At 36.6% G+C, this 17,728-nt stretch overlaps 1 protein-coding gene across 19 annotated transcripts in view; it reads right to left on the bottom strand.

Annotated features, from left to right (window-relative positions):
* The window catches only part of RPS6KC1 (ribosomal protein S6 kinase C1), a 336,154-nt gene that overhangs the window by 263,954 nt on the left and 54,472 nt on the right, over positions 1-17,728 (bottom strand). For 14 of the 19 annotated variants that reach the window (XR_013529733.1, XR_004737003.3, XR_004737002.3 and 11 more), the window contains exon 6: positions 4,874-5,233. The exons of the other annotated variants lie outside the window; for them this stretch is intronic. Coding sequence is in view for 9 of the 14 variants with exons in the window: in XM_035280951.3 (XP_035136842.1) it covers positions 4,874-5,233 (360 nt within the window). In the remaining 5 variants the exon portion in view is untranslated. The remainder of the gene's footprint in view (positions 1-4,873; positions 5,234-17,728) is intronic. 19 annotated transcript variants of the gene reach the window in all.

Here is a 17,728-nt window from a genome sequence, read left to right on the forward strand (position 1 = left end):
CTCAACTTACTACCTTTTTCATATATCCATCTATTTCCAAAGGCAAAAACTTTATCCTTTGAGTTTCCAAATAGTTGAGTAACTCTGCACACAAGGTCATGGTGTTTGAAATATGTCTGGACATCCCTGAGAGCCTCGCACACATCTACCCAAGGAAAAGCTATGAAAAATGCTTTGCTGCTTATCATACCATTTACCAGATTGAAAATGGCAGAATAAAAATGTTTCCATCTCTTGTCTGAGTATTAACATGAAAAATAGTCTCTTTGGTCAAAAATATCAATAAAATCTTCAAAGAAAAATTGGATATTAACAATATCCAGAAATACATTATGAAATTTCACTCATAATGTATGCAAGAGAAGAGAAGGGGAAAGAAGGGAAGGAGAGAAGAAGGGAGAAAATGAGAGATGAAGGAAAGAAAAAGAATGAGAAGGGCAAGGGGAAAGAATGGATCATTTTTTAAGTGTGGCATCAACATCAAGTGAAAAGCCACAGGTATGACTATAGCAGCAAACCTACCAGACATTTTCAACAAGATACACACTACAAAATCATGGGTCATATTAGCATGCTATTAAGGTGACAGAAACATCTCATCTTGAAGGGCCATTGTTCAATTTTATTTTATATATTTAGAAAATAACCATTTTATATTCCCTATTACAGGGCCTGGTGCATACAAGTAGCAAATGCTTGTTGAAGGATCAACTAGATGAATTGATGACTGACTGAAAACAAACAAATGGGTAGAAGGAAAAATGATGAATACTCAAAATAAAAAAGTTTTCAAATATTCAATAATGGAGAAGATTTCCTGCTTCTCCATTTTAAAATGCTATCTAATTAGGGGGAACACGTGAGAGGTAGTATAGCACAATATGAAGGAGACACCATTTAGGTTCAGAGAGACCAAGGTTAAAATCCTAGCTCAACTCTTACTGGCTTGTGCCCTTGAGCAAATTGCTTAATTTATGTAAGGCTTACTTTCCTCCACCTATAAAGCAGGGATCACAATATCTACCTTATAAAGACATCAAACCAGCACTTTTGGCACCTGGAACCAACTACACAAAACCAGCTCTCAAATCAACTCTGTAATTCATAATGTAGCCCACAGATGGGTGTTACTAACAATGCTCGCCATCTGGTAGCTTCCTGTTTTAAATAATTATTCTTGCTAACTAGGTGCCAAGCTTTTAGAATCATTATATTAAATGTCTGCACCCTCTAAATTTTGGTGTCCTTAGACAAAGTCCAGTATGGCCAGTCATAGTTCAACTTATGGGGTCGTTTTGAAGATTAAAAATAATGTAAGAAAAGTACCTTGTACAGTGGCAGGCATGTAATAAATTGTTATTACTTAAATATTTTATTAATACCTTTATATAAACCACATGCCACTCTATATTATCACAACTACTCCAATAAGCCCACACACAGATTAATCATAACCACTTTCAGTAATATATAAACAAGATGGACAGGAAAGGGTGACATATGTTGCAACATCCTTTTCAAAAATTCGAGTTGATTCCTTCTACTCTGACTTTTGGATTTTCTCTCTTAAATCCATAAAGACATGAGAATTTAGAAGAGAGACAGTACTTTCATTCCAAGAGCCATTTCTGAAAGGGAGTAAGTAAAGTGTCAGGTTCAAAGAGAATTCAAAGTTACCACTACCAGGGTATACTTATTCTCTGCTGGATGGGCAAACAGAGCTGTTGCTATTGTGTTTTGCATGTGGTCTCAGCTGTGCAAATACCAGTTAAATAAGAAAAACATCAAGCCATCTTTATCAGACCTACTAACAACCCAGAAAAACTCCTTCAGGATGAATAGTTTAGTAACAAAATAACAAAATTTGCCAACCCTGAGTCTCTGTATAAAGCACTACTTAGCTCTGAAAGATTATTTTCTCTGAATTATCAGATATCCAGAAATACTTATTTTATTATAAGACATGCCAATCCATGCCAATAAAAGTCACAAGAACAAATGTTATGAAGAGTTCAATTTAAATGATTTATAGGTTTTACTGGTTATAGAGATCTTTCACTAACAGTTTTGTCAACCTGGAACAAACCTTGTCCAAGGAAACATCTCTTCTAAGCAAAAAAGTCAAATCAAGCTCACAACTAGAGCTCCCAGTTTCCCCACAAATTGAAGGATAATATCCATATGTCTGTTGGGTGGTGACCAATTGAAGGATAATATCCACATGTCTGTTGGGTGGTGACCAGCATGCTAGTACAGAATCCATGGACTGGAAGTACTGTCCCGGCCTTACATTTGACACTGGGTCAAATGTGTAAACAAGAGGGCTGAAACGAAGGTTCCTTTACATATTGGTTAAAAATGACAGTTCTATGACTGTGGTTCCCATAGTTAGTAGGAATAAAAATGGATCGCATTATGAATAAACAATAAAAGACTAAAATCAGTGTAATCAGTTACTAACTTTCTGGAATTGATGTCATATTAACAAGAGAAACCACTCCAGAGCAGGAATGGATATTGTGGTTTTAAAAGGACAAACATGCATTAAATACAAGATACATGTTTAAACGGAAACATTCCTTAAGATAGTAGTCTAGTAGGTTTGGTATAAAGTTCTAGTGGAGAAATAATTCACCATCATAATCAGCAAAGTAACTAACCAAACGACATATTCTTTGTTATTTTCTGACAAATATCTATAATTCTCATTCTGAAGCACAGATTTTTATTTTTCTGGTGCCATCAAGTGGTAACATTATGAAATGTTCTAAGATTAAATGCAAATAACTTAGAAAAATGTCACACTGACAACCCTGATGTGGTTTATCTATGTCAATTAAACTCCAGTGATGTTTTAGCACATAATTCTCTGAAAAGAAACAGAAAAATATCAGAGCCGATTTTTTAAATAATTCATATCCATTTTAAACTCCCAACTCAAAGTGAGAGTTAAGGCAAAGAATAAACATGAATAGATCTTTAAGATCATAATGCTCCACCAGCAAACAAAAAACCCAACAGTGGCTCACGCCTGTAATTCCAGCACTTTGGGAGGCCGAAGCAGGTGGATCACCTGAGGTCAAGACTTTGAGAACAGCCTGGCAAACATGGTGAAACCCCATCTCTACAAAAACTACAAAAATTAGCCAGGTGTGGTGGTGCACACCTGTAGTTCCAGCAACTGAGGAGGGCAAGACAGGAGAATTGCTCGAACTCCCAGAGGCAGAGGTTGCAGTGAGCTGACATTGTGCCACTGCTCCAGCCTGGGTAACAGAGTGAGACTGGGTCTCAAAAAAAAAAAAAAACCCTAACATTATAAAACCATTTGAAAAATAAAATTAGGATGAAAATGATCTTTCCAACAAAGCATGAAAACAAGTAACTTCGAAATTAGACTATCAGTTAGAAACCTTAAATGTGATAACCTATATTATATAATGATATCAAGATGACAAAATTAATGAGAAATGAATTTAGAATCAATTATTTGAAACTGTGTTAACAGATTCCAAATGGTTATATCAGCACTTCAGAAAGACAAAAACTAGTGAAAAAGGAAACAAGACTCCAGCTCCTCTTGTTGCTATACACACAAAATATTAATAGCTGTTTGATCCTCAGGCCCACCAAAATAAGTAGCAATTGTGAAATCTGAATTCCCAGTTGAAGATGGCAAATTGAACAAATTTTCTGAGCTAGTCTCCCTACTGAAACCCTATTAACATGGTAGTCAAAAAATTTCTTTAAGACAAAAATCCCACAAGGACAAAGAAACTGAGAAGATAACAGCAACAAAATTTTAGAAGATAAAAAGATATAAAACGTAAACTGCCATGGGAATATAATTAAAAAAAAAAAAAGAAAGGTAGATGGATGAGAGGTTACTAAAAGGAAACTCAGGAAAGTTGCCAAATTTACGGTAAAACTCTCCAAAAATTCAAGAATTTGGTGGGATTAGGAAGCGGGAGTGAAAGCTAAAAACAAGAAAAATGGTCAAAATCCTGGTTAAGAAGCAGTTAGGATCCTCCATATACAGGCAGGTACACCGTATTAAAAACTGAAAGTTTATACTATTTCTGGAGCCTAACAAAAGGCTTCTGGACAGCAGGATACTAGGCACAGTGAGAAGTACTGTAGTAAAAAGTGTTAGTAATACAGGCGACCGGTAATCTGAATGCTACTGACAAACCCAAGACCACAGAACAATGAAAATGGTAACCTTTTGTAAATAAAACCACTGGAAGAACGCCAATATCAATCTTTGATTACTGTATCCAAAGTCATGTAACTAAATGCAGGATGCTTCATTCTACTTCTATATAGAAAAATTAAAGGGCTAAAATGAGAGCTAATACTTCAGAAGAGTAAGCTCTACATATAGACATTCAATTACATTCAGCTCTACACGTCCCACATCACGTCCACTAATTAAATGAGAATTTACAACAGCTACAAAGAACAAAATAGTAGGCAAACCCAAGAACCTTTTATGCTCTTAGTTTAAAATCCATTTTATTTTGTCTTTCAGGTCATCGAGAATCTCTGTGAATTACTCCTGAGAGAGATGAAGGCGAGTAAAACACGGCCTTTTCAAGTCAGAAATGAAAGACTATTATTCATACAAGAGACTTGAAGATGTGCTGACTTTTTTTTAATCCTGTTTTTGTGGATTAATTGATGAAAAGCAGAGGATTAAGTACCTCCAATAATGTCTAATATCCAATATATATCCATATATAGGTCTTTAAAGCTTCAGTAATTTATCATTTTCAGTATTATCTCCATAAGACTATACAGAAGATATATGTATGTACTTTTCCCATATACCAACAAAAGACCATGCCAAAACATATCAATATATATAAAACCATACCTTGAACACCTTCTAGGAGTAAATCAACTCCCTTCCTATAAAAATCAGAAGCAGCTTCATAGTCGTCTTCTTCTTCCTTTTTTAAAGCCAGCTTTATTAATTCTCCTGCTTTCTCCAAATAATCTCTCTTGCCAAGCTTGGGTTTTAAACTGCCAGGAAAGAGGCTACGACTTTCCCGTTCTTCTGTTTTGTTCTGTTCACTCTCAGAAGCAACAGCTCCTAGTGCTGAAGAATCCAAAGAAAGACTGAGACCAAAAGTTCTAATGGGAGAATCTTGATTGGAAGCCATTCCATCATCTAACTCAGCAAGAGAATCCACATCAACAGTAAGAGATATCAGATCACTGTCACTGGAGAAGCCTAGAAATATGATCACAATAGTAAACAGATATTAAATTGAGAATCAGCCAAATGAATACAAATCATGCTAATTATTCATTTTTCATATTATCCAAGTCAATTTGGAAGGCTGTAATTTACTGATGGAAGTCAGTGTCTAGCAATTTGTTTCGGCTTAGTCCATTCATTTTATTCTCTCTATAGAACTCTGCAAGACAGCTTCCTTGACTTAAGCATCGAACTAAAATTGAAAACACATTTTCATCTAGTTTGGATGTCAAAAAGAGCCTTTACCACAAGATCCTGTAAGCAATTTACAGAAAACTGTTGCCTGTACAGAGAGTTGCTACAAACAACAGCATTTTGATAAAGGAAAAAGTACTTGAATCTTAGCTCTTTTTTTCTTTTTAAGACATCATCTTGCTATGTTGCCCAGCTGCACTCCAACTCCTGGGCTCAAGCAATCCTCTCACTTCAGCCTCCTGAGTAGCTCAGATTACAAGCATGGGCCACCATACCCAGCTGCACTCCAACTCCTGGGCTCAAGCAATCCTCTCACTTCAGCCTCCTGAGTAGCTCAGATTACAAGCATGGGCCACCATACCCAGCTGCACTCCCAACTCCGGGGCTCAAGCAATCCTCTCACTTCAGCCTCCTGAGTAGCTCAGATTACAAGCATGGGCCACCATACCCAGCTGCACTCCAACTCCTGGGCTCAAGCAATCCTCTCACTTCAGCCTCCTGAGTAGCTCAGATTACAAGCATGGGCCACCATACCCAGCTGCACTCCAACTCCTGGGCTCAAGCAATCCTCTCACTTCAGCCTCCTGAGTAGCTTAGATTACAAGCATGGGCCACCATACCCAGCTTCAGCTCTTAAAACTTACTGCGTGACCAACAGCAGGTTACTTCATAGTATTACTTACTATGTAAGACTTTAAATGAGGAATAGACTTAATGCATATAAAGCAAAAGAGACTACCATTATTTTATAACTTTTATAACAATTATATAATACAAGTTGAATATCCCTCATCTGAAATGAGGGACCAGAAGTGTTTCAGATTTCAGATTTTAGGTTAGGGATACTCAACCTGTAACTATATAACAATTATCCAATGTGTCCTCAGAAGTGTGCTTTTTGGTAACTATCCATATCTGGAAAATGTATGCTATTTAGCATTTGTTAAAGTCAGAATTATTAGACATTTTTGTCTCAGCCTCTTCCACAAGCTTTTGGAAAGGTATATTTGCACTTATGTTTTCAGACAAAAAACAAAGTAATAGGTGCTACTGACTTATTTAGCAGTGAAAATTCCTTCTCATAGTTCATGTAACTGACATCTGGTAAATGAGCATAATCCACAATACATACCAAATTTTCTGCTCTCAGGACTGCCTTTCAAAATGATTGTGGATTCTAAAAAGCTTTTGTTCATGTGAATTGAATCTGTGAATATTTATTAAATACCAATACTGACATTTAGAAAATACGTCTAGAATTGCATAAAATAAAGCATTAAGCCCCATTATATAGTAACATAATTTTTATGAAAATAACTATATTTTTCAAAACAAAAAAAGTGGCATTGTTTTACATTTTTGCAAATCTTGTTAATGTCTGGCTTAACAGAAGATGCTAGACAATCATATCTGATTCTGCTCACAATCTGTTGTCATATGTTGTTTTGGATGAAAGATACGAAGGAAATGTCACACAGATAATGTAATTCAAAGAAAAACAAGTATTAGCCTTTTCAGATAATTATGAATATGGTTCTTTGATACTACACCAAAACTCTACAATTGATAGTTTTTTAAAGCTCAGTTGTACTGTGGAATATAAAATCCTATGAATGAAATTTCTGTTTCTGTTACATTCGAAGCCATTGGTCTCTCTTGCACACTGAATAAATCTTTTACCTGTGCATGAATTTATAACATCATACATTGGTCGTCCTGAAAGTAGTGGTTCCCTTAGTTACAAAGATCTTTCAAATGTTGACAGTACATTTCATTATCCCAAAAAAATCGTATGTCAACATTTCATTATCCACCAGTCTCATCAGAAACTTTTTAAGTATTGGGAAACTGCCAAACCCAAAGTGGCAGACAGATGTGATCTAAAAATCCTGATTTTGAATTGAAAACTCCAATTTTGTTATTGGCAACAAGTAATATCAGTTGTTTTCCTTGAAGTGTCAGCTTACTTCACTCCATTTCAAAGAAAAATGTGTCAAACACAAATGTGTGAATAATGACAGTTTGGCAATTGTTCTTTTTTTTTTTTGAGACAGAGTTTCGCTCTTGTTACCCAGGCTGGAGTGCAATGGCGCAATCTCGGCTCACCGCAACCTCCGTCCCCTGGATTCAGGCAATTCTCCTGCCCCAGCCTCCTGAGTAGCTGGGATTACAGGCACGCGCCACCGTGCCCAGCTAATTTTTTGTATTTTTAGTAGAGACGGGGTTTCACCATGTTGACCAGGATGGTCTCGATCCCTTGACCTCGTGATCCACCCGCCTCGGCCTCCCAAAGTGCTGGGATTACAGGCTTGAGCCACCGCGCCCGGCCCGGCAATTGTTCTTTCAAGCAAAATGGTGTCCCATGAAAAAAGCAGCTAGTTCAACTAATGGCTCAAACAACTGAACAAGTGCTTTTCCTCAAGACAACCATGGTAGTTCAGTATGCAGAGTGCTTTACACGTAAATCTCATCTCTTCACGCAGCATATTAAAAAGACAAGTAACAAGGGTTAAGATTTAACAAAATTAACAGTGTCTACTACTTAGGAAAAATTAGCATTGGCTTTATAAGTATATGCAATGAGTTCTGTTACAGTTTGGTGTCATTGTCTTGATTCCTGCCCAACACAGCAGTTTCACCTACCATCGCTTTTGTATCATCAGGGCAAATGTCAACATGGTGAAAAGGCAAAGAATGTCCTGGTATTATTATCAAAATAGTTTTGTTTTATGGACCTCCTGAAAACATCTCAGCAACACCCAGAGATTTGAAAGCCACTGATCTAGATCATTAAATAAGACTGACAACAGGGTTATCTAAAAACTAGTTTGGAAATAACTATGAGATCTGCATCACCACTGAACATTAACTACCAAGTTTCTCAGAAAAAATTGAAAAGAAAATTATTTCCTCAACATTATATACTAAATAAAAATGAAAAATGGATTAGACTATACAATTCTAGATCAGGGATCAGTACGATCTTTCTATAAAGGGCCAAAAAGTAAATATTCTAGGCTTTGCAGGCCATATGTGGTCTCTGCCACGACTACTCAACACTGCTGCTCTAGCGCAAAAGCAGCCGCAGACAATGTATAAATGAATGAGCATGGCTATATTCCAGTAAAACTTTACGAACGTTCAAGTGTGGATTCCTTATAATTTTCCCATCACAAAAATCACAAAATCATATCCTTTTAATTTTTTAACCATTTAAAAATGTAGAAACCATTCTTAGTCTGCAGGCCATAAAAAACAGGTGGCAGGCCAGACTCAGTCCATGGACCATAGTTTTGCCAACCCCTATTTTAAATTCAAATTGCTTACTTCATATCAAATAAAGTAAGTTAGGGTAAAAACATGTTACTGGCCACTAAGCTCAAATTTCTAATCAGCTTTAGATGCTGCCTTGGCACCCTGTCAATACATATCGTCATTTTCAACCTTTTTTCAAGCCCTTAGAACGTCCAAAAAGAAGAAATTCTATTCCCAAAAAGCAAAAGATTTCATTAAACTGACAATCTCAAATGAGATTCATAGAACCTAGAGAAAATCTTTTCAATTCTCTGACATATGAGTCATACAGACAGTACGTCATAATAAGAATCTTTCATAGCAATCTACAAAGGTATTTACTATCCTATGAAATATATATAAATTTTGGGAGGTTTTTCTTAAAAATTTATGAGATTTTTCTTAATTTTAGTATATGTGCTGCAGAGGTGAGCACGATTTTTCTTAATTTTAAAATATTTTATGTATTTCAATGCAAACTTATTTCCTTAAATGATGCCAGTATATAACCTAGCCCATTGAAACTGATAAACAAATAGATAAGGTTGAAAAAAGTTCTAGTTTATACAGCTAATCACAAAAGAAAGGAAATGCTGTATTAGAGATCTCTTTTGTCTGTTCTCTGGTGTCCTGTCACTATAACCTTCACATCATCTATCACATTGTTCTGTTTCATCTTTTGCCCCATTTTCCTTTTTAACAATAACAATAACACCGAAGAGCAAGAGGGCAACGTTATATATACTCTGTTTCTTGGCTTTTGACTACAACAAACCAGTACCACAGTCATATTTCCTCTTACCTTTCAAATCACATTTTTTTTTTTTTTTTTTTTTTTTGAGACAGAGTTTCACTCTTGTGACCCAGGCTGGAGTGCAATGGCGCGACCTCAGCTCACCACAATCTCCGCCTCCTGGGTTCAGGCAATTCTCCTGCCTCAGCCTCCCGAGTAGCTGGGATTACAGGCACGCGCCACCATACCCAGCTAATTTTTTGTATCTTTAGTAGAGACGGGGTCTCACCATGTTGACCAGGATGGTCTCGATCTCTTGACCTCATGATCCACCCGCCTCGGCCTCCCAAAGTGCTGGGATTACAGGCGTGAGCCACCGCGCCCGGCCTTCAAATCACATTTTATTAGCAATGAGAATCATAAATAAATGATATTAGATCAAAAAAGTAAGACCATTTAAAATACCTAGAGACAAAGATAATAAAATTAAATAAATAAACATTCTGTAGAAAATGTTTCCTTTTCAAATTCTAATTTCTTAATTAAGCATCTTTAAAAGCAAGCAAACATACCCACATACACATACACATACACCCCAGCAGGTAAAAAAGAGAAATTTATTTAGCCAAACCGGAAGAAGAAAAGAGAAATAAAAAGATTTCCAGTTAAGCCTTTTAGAAGACAATTTGGCAATGCATATCAAAAGCACAAAACTGCTTCTTTCTCCCAGAAATTTAGCAATTTATACCAAAACCAATCAACGGTGTACAAAAAAGATCTACATACAAGAATGCCCATCACAAAAATCAGTAAAAATGTGGCAATAAATTCCTAATAGATTAGAATACCTCCTTATGATAAAATATTATACAGCTATTAAAATCACTCTATAGAAGAATATTTAATGCTAAAGTCTTATATTATGCAAAAACAACCAACTACAAATGAGTATGTATATTATAATTCTACTTTAAAAACAAACACAGAAAAAGGGCTAGAAAGATACACTATTAACAGTGATTTTCTGCGTTTGGTAGGATTACAGGTAATTCTATAATACAAAACTTAATCATATCCTTTGTGTATGGTAAACCCTTGAGCTCAGTATCTGAAACATATCAAAGGAGATGCATCAGGGGCCAACACTGGGAATGGATTTGAGTAAAAGGAAGTTATACAGACATCATTTGTGAAATATAAACCTATATGGAGCAACCAGCAGCTAGTGCCAAGAATTCCAAACTCAAAAAAGGAGTTAGATATGAGTATAGAGACAGATCTGTTTAAAGCAGGCAAACCCCTGACACCTCTTCCTTGCCCACCTTATTCCTTTAATTCTCCTCTGGAAGTTGCACCTGGCCATGCCTGGAAAGCCTAACCCTACCATATCTCCTCGACCTTATAAGGCAACTAATCATCTTCTAGTACTCACTGATGTCTTTCTCTTCCATATTTAAGCAGTTTCTAAATTCCCTTCTTCTCAATGAAGTATTCTCCAGCCAGCTCGAGGAAAATAACATTTAGAAACTCCCTTCACCACCAGAGCAATGACTCTTATTTATAAATATATTATCTGTAAATACTCAATGCCTAGTTTATTTTTACTATATACTTAACATATCTGCTTAATACAGTGCTTGTTCAACTCCCAGAAATCACACAATTTAACTTATTTTATACAAAGTGCCATATAAATATCACACAAAGCAGAAACTAGCTCCCTAAAGCCCAGAAAGGAAGTTACCAAGTAAGACACAGAGTGCAACAAGCAAGTGACAGGTTCTCAGTTTAGGTAGGAAGGACGTTGTGGATAAGGCAGGGCAACCACTGACTTTTCATATAATATAGAGACTATTTGTCAAAAGTTAAACCAACCTGAAGTCAACCCATACTTAAAGAGGCCCTCTGGGCCATCGCAAGAGTAAAAGGTGCATCCTTCACCAACACCATCAAGGCAAAAACCTAAGCTTTTTTTGGAAGTAATACAAGGGGAAAAAGTCAAAGGTTCTATGAAAGCATTCTGCCTCCAGGTTCGTATCACAGAAATTCAAGTCTCAGGGCTATTAGAGGGCCCCAGGTGACTTGTTAAAAAGCAGCTACAGACATAAGGCGTTTATTTAGCATCCCAGTTCACCTACCTACCCTTACCTCTGTGCTTTGAACTGCTCAGAGTAGGGCAGTATAGTGAAATCTGTCTAGGACACCATCTCTGAAAGACAGGCCCCAGGGGAACAGGTTGAGTTACCATAGAATAAATCTTTATACTATAAACTATCAGAAATCTGTATTTGAAGACCATCAGTAAAAAGAGATCGGTTTCCTTTAGAACAACAGGTGGTCTCTCATGGGTGACTATATATAAAATACATGGCCTCATTATTATTAGCTGATAGCTTTCACTGAGCCCTGAGGTTCAAATATTGCCATAGTCAACAAAAAGGAATTTCTATGTTTCCTAGTAGCAATGACTCATGCTCCATGCACAAAGCAAGTTATCTAGCCAGCAGAACAAAGGTTACCCTAAGGCAGAAGACATACATATCAGTTTCCATTAAGAAACAAGCACTTACAAATAAGATTTTTAAGTGAATACCTAAATTTAAAGCTTAATGCTAGTTAAGATTCCTGTATGTGATTTCCTATTCATCATTTAGTAATAGCTGTTGTGACAAAAAAGAACCTTTCCTTTAATGTTCTACATTTTTATAACGTTCTTGGGTCATGTCTATGCTTCATGCTTGAAAATGTATGAAAAGAACATCAGAATACCTCGTACAGATTTGGTAAAACAACAGAATAAGCCCAGAAAACAACAGAGCAATCTCAATTACAACCCTAATACTGCTATCTTATCATAATAAAGACCCATCATTATTTTCATTTTTTACCAAATGACCTTACTCTGCCACTCTCCAAAACTTTCTCTCGGCTCCAGGATATCAAGCCCATTACCAGTATGCAAGTAGCTCATGCTGAGTTTTCTATACAAAGTATGTCCTCTTCCTGCCTCCACTCCATAAAATAAAATCTCTTCATTTCAAAATATATTTCTGTGAGTGCTATGAAATACCTAGAGTACCTTAGGCACATGGCTTAACTTCTCTGAAATTCCAACTCTCTAATTGTAAAATAAGAGATCTGAGTCTATCATTTCTAATGTTTCCCATGGCATATCATGAATTTTCTGTTATTTGTCCCACGCTATCCCTAAACTCCTAATTTCCAACCAATATCATCCTCAACAACTCTAGAGTTTTTAAGAGTCACTATTTATCATCAGTGTCATACATATCACGTACACACACTGGTACATTCTCATTTGTGGTTATCTTGGGGGGAAAAAATGACCTGTTCTTTTCTGTCAAACTCAACTACCAAAGAAAAGTCAATTAGGGCAGAGAATAAAATTAAGTTGAGTAAACAAGCATATAACAGAAAAAAGACTCTCTTGGAGCTGAGTATGCAAGAGATATTCTAACATACATAATACCAAAGGGCCTAGAAAAATACCAGTAACAAGATTTAGAGTTCTCATGGTGCCACCTAGTGGACATTTGCACTTAATTTTACTTCAAATTACTTGTACTTTCTATAAATTTATATTTAAATTAATATTTAATACTTTCTATATTTTGTCATCTTACACCTATACTATGTAGCAAACAGACTTTAAGTTTATCTTGGAAACAGATTTAGGTTATTAAGTAGCCAATCATCTAAAAAATACTCCTATTTAAAATGCTGTTGTCTCAAAGCGTCAAGTTTAAATCTATTAAATGAAAACAACATAAATAAGATAAAACAAATGGTATTTTGATACAGAAAATTTTTTTCAAACTTAAATAACTATACACCTTTCCAATTAGACCAACCAGTCCTTTAAATATAATCAACACCATTCAATTTAACACAGTTTAATCACAATCTTCATGTCAGTCTACATATGGGAAAGAATTATTACCCTGCCATCGAATAAACATACAAACTTGAGCTTAATGTCATTTCAGGGATCTGCTACAAAGACAGCAATACAGGCTATCCTCAAACATGCTAGCCTCAAAATCTGGATGAGGTATTCTCATGTTCTTTTCATATATGTTCATACATGCTTTCCTCAAAATGTACATTTCATTTACTTTAAAATGGCTAATTCAAGACAGTTTAATAGACCCTTTCGTCTCTACAACTGTTCCAATAAGCTTTCCAGCCAAAAAAAGGTGGGGGTAGATTTTGTTTTGCCAGGAGACATTTAAGAATATTCACTCTTAAGATCTAATATATACATACAATAAGCTGATCACTTAATTTGTCTTTGTGGTTACAATCACCTAATTATTTTCTCTCATTTACTGTATAAACCAGAAAAAAAAAAAGTCCCTCCCAAAACTGAAAAGTGATGTATCAGGAAGAGGAAATGACACAGGTTACCAGATGAGACTATCCCAACATCCAAATCTCTGATATCAAGGCCAGCATGGCAGTAAAGCAATCTACACCCTTCAAAAAGGCCAAGAAGTGAGAGAAATCTACCAAGAGCTCAAGTGATATGCACAAATTTGGGCAGGTTTCCAAAAATGTCCTAGTAACTTCATGGCTAAATTTAATTCAAGAAAAAGATGTAAGTTGAAATAGACATAATGTAAATAAGATTTTAGCAACCAATTACATCTTCTTTCATCTTTGAAAATACATAGTTTAACTTCTTTGAACAAAGGAGACAAAGAGTAACCAGGATTTCATTTTTAAAATGTAAAACGATATTAACTTTTCATCTAAAAACCTACTAATTTCCTAATTTTCAATTTCATAGTAAACAAAATATATTTACCAGTTTATCACTAAATTATTTTTTACAAAACCTTAAAGGGGTTTCTCTATCCCGTGCTAGAACAAAGTAACTGTAATTTAAAAAACCAGGCCAGGCACAGTGGCTCACACCTATAATGCCAGCACTTTGGGAGGCCGAGGCAGGAGAATCACTTGCACCCAAGAATTCGAGACCAGCCTAGGCAGCAAAGTGAGATCCCATTTCTACAAAAAAAAATTTAGAAAGAAACATTAGCTAGGCATGGTTGTGCCTGTCTATAGTCCCAGCTACTCAGGAGGCTGAGGAAGGAGAATCACTCAAGCCCAGGACATCAAGGCTACAGTGAGCTGTGTTTGTGCCACTGCGTGGATAACAGACTGAGACTCCATCGCAAAATACAAAGAAATCCAGATCTTCATATTTTCCTCAGAAAACTTTCATTTCATATGAGGATCTGTTCACTGCATTTTTAAGGTTTTAAGAAAAATAATGATCACTTCACCTCTACATCTGTTCTCTGAGAAGTGATCAACTTGCCATGTCATTCTAACCGTAACTGAAGAACGCTGAAACAGCATACTCTATATCATGATTTACCCTCTCCGGCTCATTCCACCAGCTAGCTAATTCACAAATATGAAAAATGGCAATCCACCTTTAAAACGTGGTTTAAAATAGCACATTTAGAGAAGTTTTCATGGGATGAATCACTTCCTCACATTTTAGCTCTAAATCCAAAACACAAGTCTTTGTCACCACGATCCCTCTAACAACCCTCCATTTTACTGCATACCCTGACTGGCTGCTGGCTTTCCTGCTCTTTTGCTACTAGATGTCCCTCTCCCTGGTTGTCTCCAGAGTTTGCAGACCTTTTGGTATGAAGTAAATAATCCACTTTCCCACTATTACAAACAATCTCAGGATATTTAAAAGCCATTTTCCCTCTCAAATAACAATCAATTTACAAGATGTCTGACACTTTGATCTATCTGTATTTATCAACCTACTAACTTTCAGCAGGATTAATTTGCCAGGCATACAACCTTTAAAGGGAGGGGAGAAAAACAACATAACCATTAACAGCATTTCCAGTTCCACGTTTTTCATTCTTTGTGGATCACAGTGTGTTTCAGAGATGGTAATGTAATTGAAAAACTAAACTGCACTGACGGGATAAAATGTCAATATTCCTTTCAGATGTCACAGTCCTTTTCTGTGTTTCTAAGAGAAATGTTGGCCCCAATTTCTCTCATAAAAGCACATTCCCAAAAGAGAAATCCTTCCAAAGAAAATACATCTTTTGGAAAGTTCATAAACTCTGAAACAACTGCTTTCAGAAGGGTCACCCTTACAGCTCAGTTTGCCTGGGGCTGTCCTGTGTCATGTTTGTGGTCTTGGTATAATTATTAATAGCACTGTCTATAATTCTCAGAAGTGTCCCATTATGGACAATAAACCCACATGCTCACCCTAGCTTTAGGTTGTATCTCCTTTAGCATTAATATAGCAATCCATTCACCTCTAATGGCCATTAATATTTCAGAATACTATCTCAAGAAAACTCGTTCCTAATAATCATGCCGCTCCCCTTCTGTCCTAGACTATAGCAAAGAACAGAAAGATCTCTGCAGATCTTGACTGCCTTGTACTAAAGTAGGCTCCTAAGATACCCTTCTCTCACCATTGCTGAGTCCCACCTAGTAACAGAAGCTTATTAAAGATATCAGAAGAATAGAACTACTCCCATATCCCACAACCTTTGATTCTTGTATCAAAAAAATAGAGAAAAGAAACATTCTGCATTTCTGACTGTCGTACTCCTCATTGAATACTTCATACAATTCTTTTTTTTTTTTCCGAGACGGAGTCTCACTCTGTTGCCCAGGCTGGAGTGCAGTGGCATAATCTTGGCTCACTGCAATCTCTGCCCCCCTAGTTCAGGCAATTCTCATGCCTCAGCCTCCAGAGTAGCTAGGATTACAGATGCTGGCCACCTCATCTGGCTAATTTTTGTATTTTTAGTAGAGACAGGGTTTTACCACGTTGGCCAGGTTGGTCTCAAACTCCTCACCTCAAGTGATCCACCCGCCTGGGCCTCCCAAAGTGCTAGGATTCCAAGCATGAGCCACCATGCCCAGCCTCTCCTACAAATCTTTCGGACTCTCCTACTAGTCCTCTATTGGGTGTCACAGAATCAGTATATATTGCAGGTGGAAAACGTGTACTCCTCTTTCTCAAGAGTAGGGAAACTGAGGCAACAGTCAGCTTAGGTTATCTCAGAAAATTCATCTTTCAAGGAAACTAGTTCTGTAATTAGAATCACATTGGGATCCCAAGCAGGGGCAAGATTTTCCAAACCTTCGCAAGGATCTCTGATTAAAATAGGTCACCAAGACCAGACATCCCCTCCCCGGCAAAAAAAAATAACAGATTAAAGTTAAATTACTGTCAACCATGTTTTTCTATGAGCCTGCAGAATTCAAGTGGAGTCAAAGGTACTGAGAACCCAATGAAGACCCTTGGGCATGTTGCCCCCTGCATTACACACGACACTAAGTTTAAATTAATGGACCTTAAGTCAATGGGAAGCACAATGAAAAAAAATAAAAGCTAACCACTTCTCAATGTGGTAGTACCAAAAGAAAAAAAATTTAAATGCATCAGCCCTCATAATAGATAAGAACATGTTGCTCTTACCAAATCAAAACGGAAATTTACTGCAATAGATTTATGTCAGTGTGGCTGTTGCTATATGACAGCAGTATATACCCTCACAAAAACAGCACTACAGTGAGATGATAGCTACCTCTTCCTCAGAAAGCAGCCTCCTCCACCATAAACTCTTACTCATGAAAAAGATAAGAAATATTATTTAGTCTACTATTTTAACTTTAATAAACCAAATCTAAGCCACCTAAAACATCTAATTATCTGTTTTGAAAGGCCCTTCCTACCTCTGCCCCCAAATCTTTCTTTAATTCTGTAATCTCTGAAAAATAAAGTTACAGAAATCCAAAGGCTGAAATGTACATATTTAAATTTTCCTATAATTTCAAGTGTGGCTTAATAGAGGAATAAAACAAGAAATTAAGCATTTTTGAATTAAAGTGATTAAAACTTGATTCAGACTCATTTTATTTAAAAATGTATCAAAAAACACTAAAACTACCTTAGGGTTTATTCTTTCAGGTAAATGACTAACTCCCTAAAGCCAGTCTTGAAATTAATTGTCTAAAAGTCAGATGCACTAAAGAAATGAGTAAGGCATTCTTTTTTTGAGACAAAGCTTCGCTCTGTCACCCAGGCTGGAGTGCAGTGAAGCAATCTCGGCTCACTGCAACCTCTGCCTCCCCAGGTTCAAGTGATTCTCGTGCCTCAGCCTCCCCAGTAGCTGGGATTACGGGTGTGTGAGCCAGGCTGGTCTCAAACTCCTGACCTC

This window comes from Callithrix jacchus, chromosome 19 (assembly GCF_049354715.1).
Source record: "Callithrix jacchus isolate 240 chromosome 19, calJac240_pri, whole genome shotgun sequence".
Classification (NCBI taxonomy): Eukaryota; Metazoa; Chordata; class Mammalia; order Primates; family Cebidae; genus Callithrix; species Callithrix jacchus.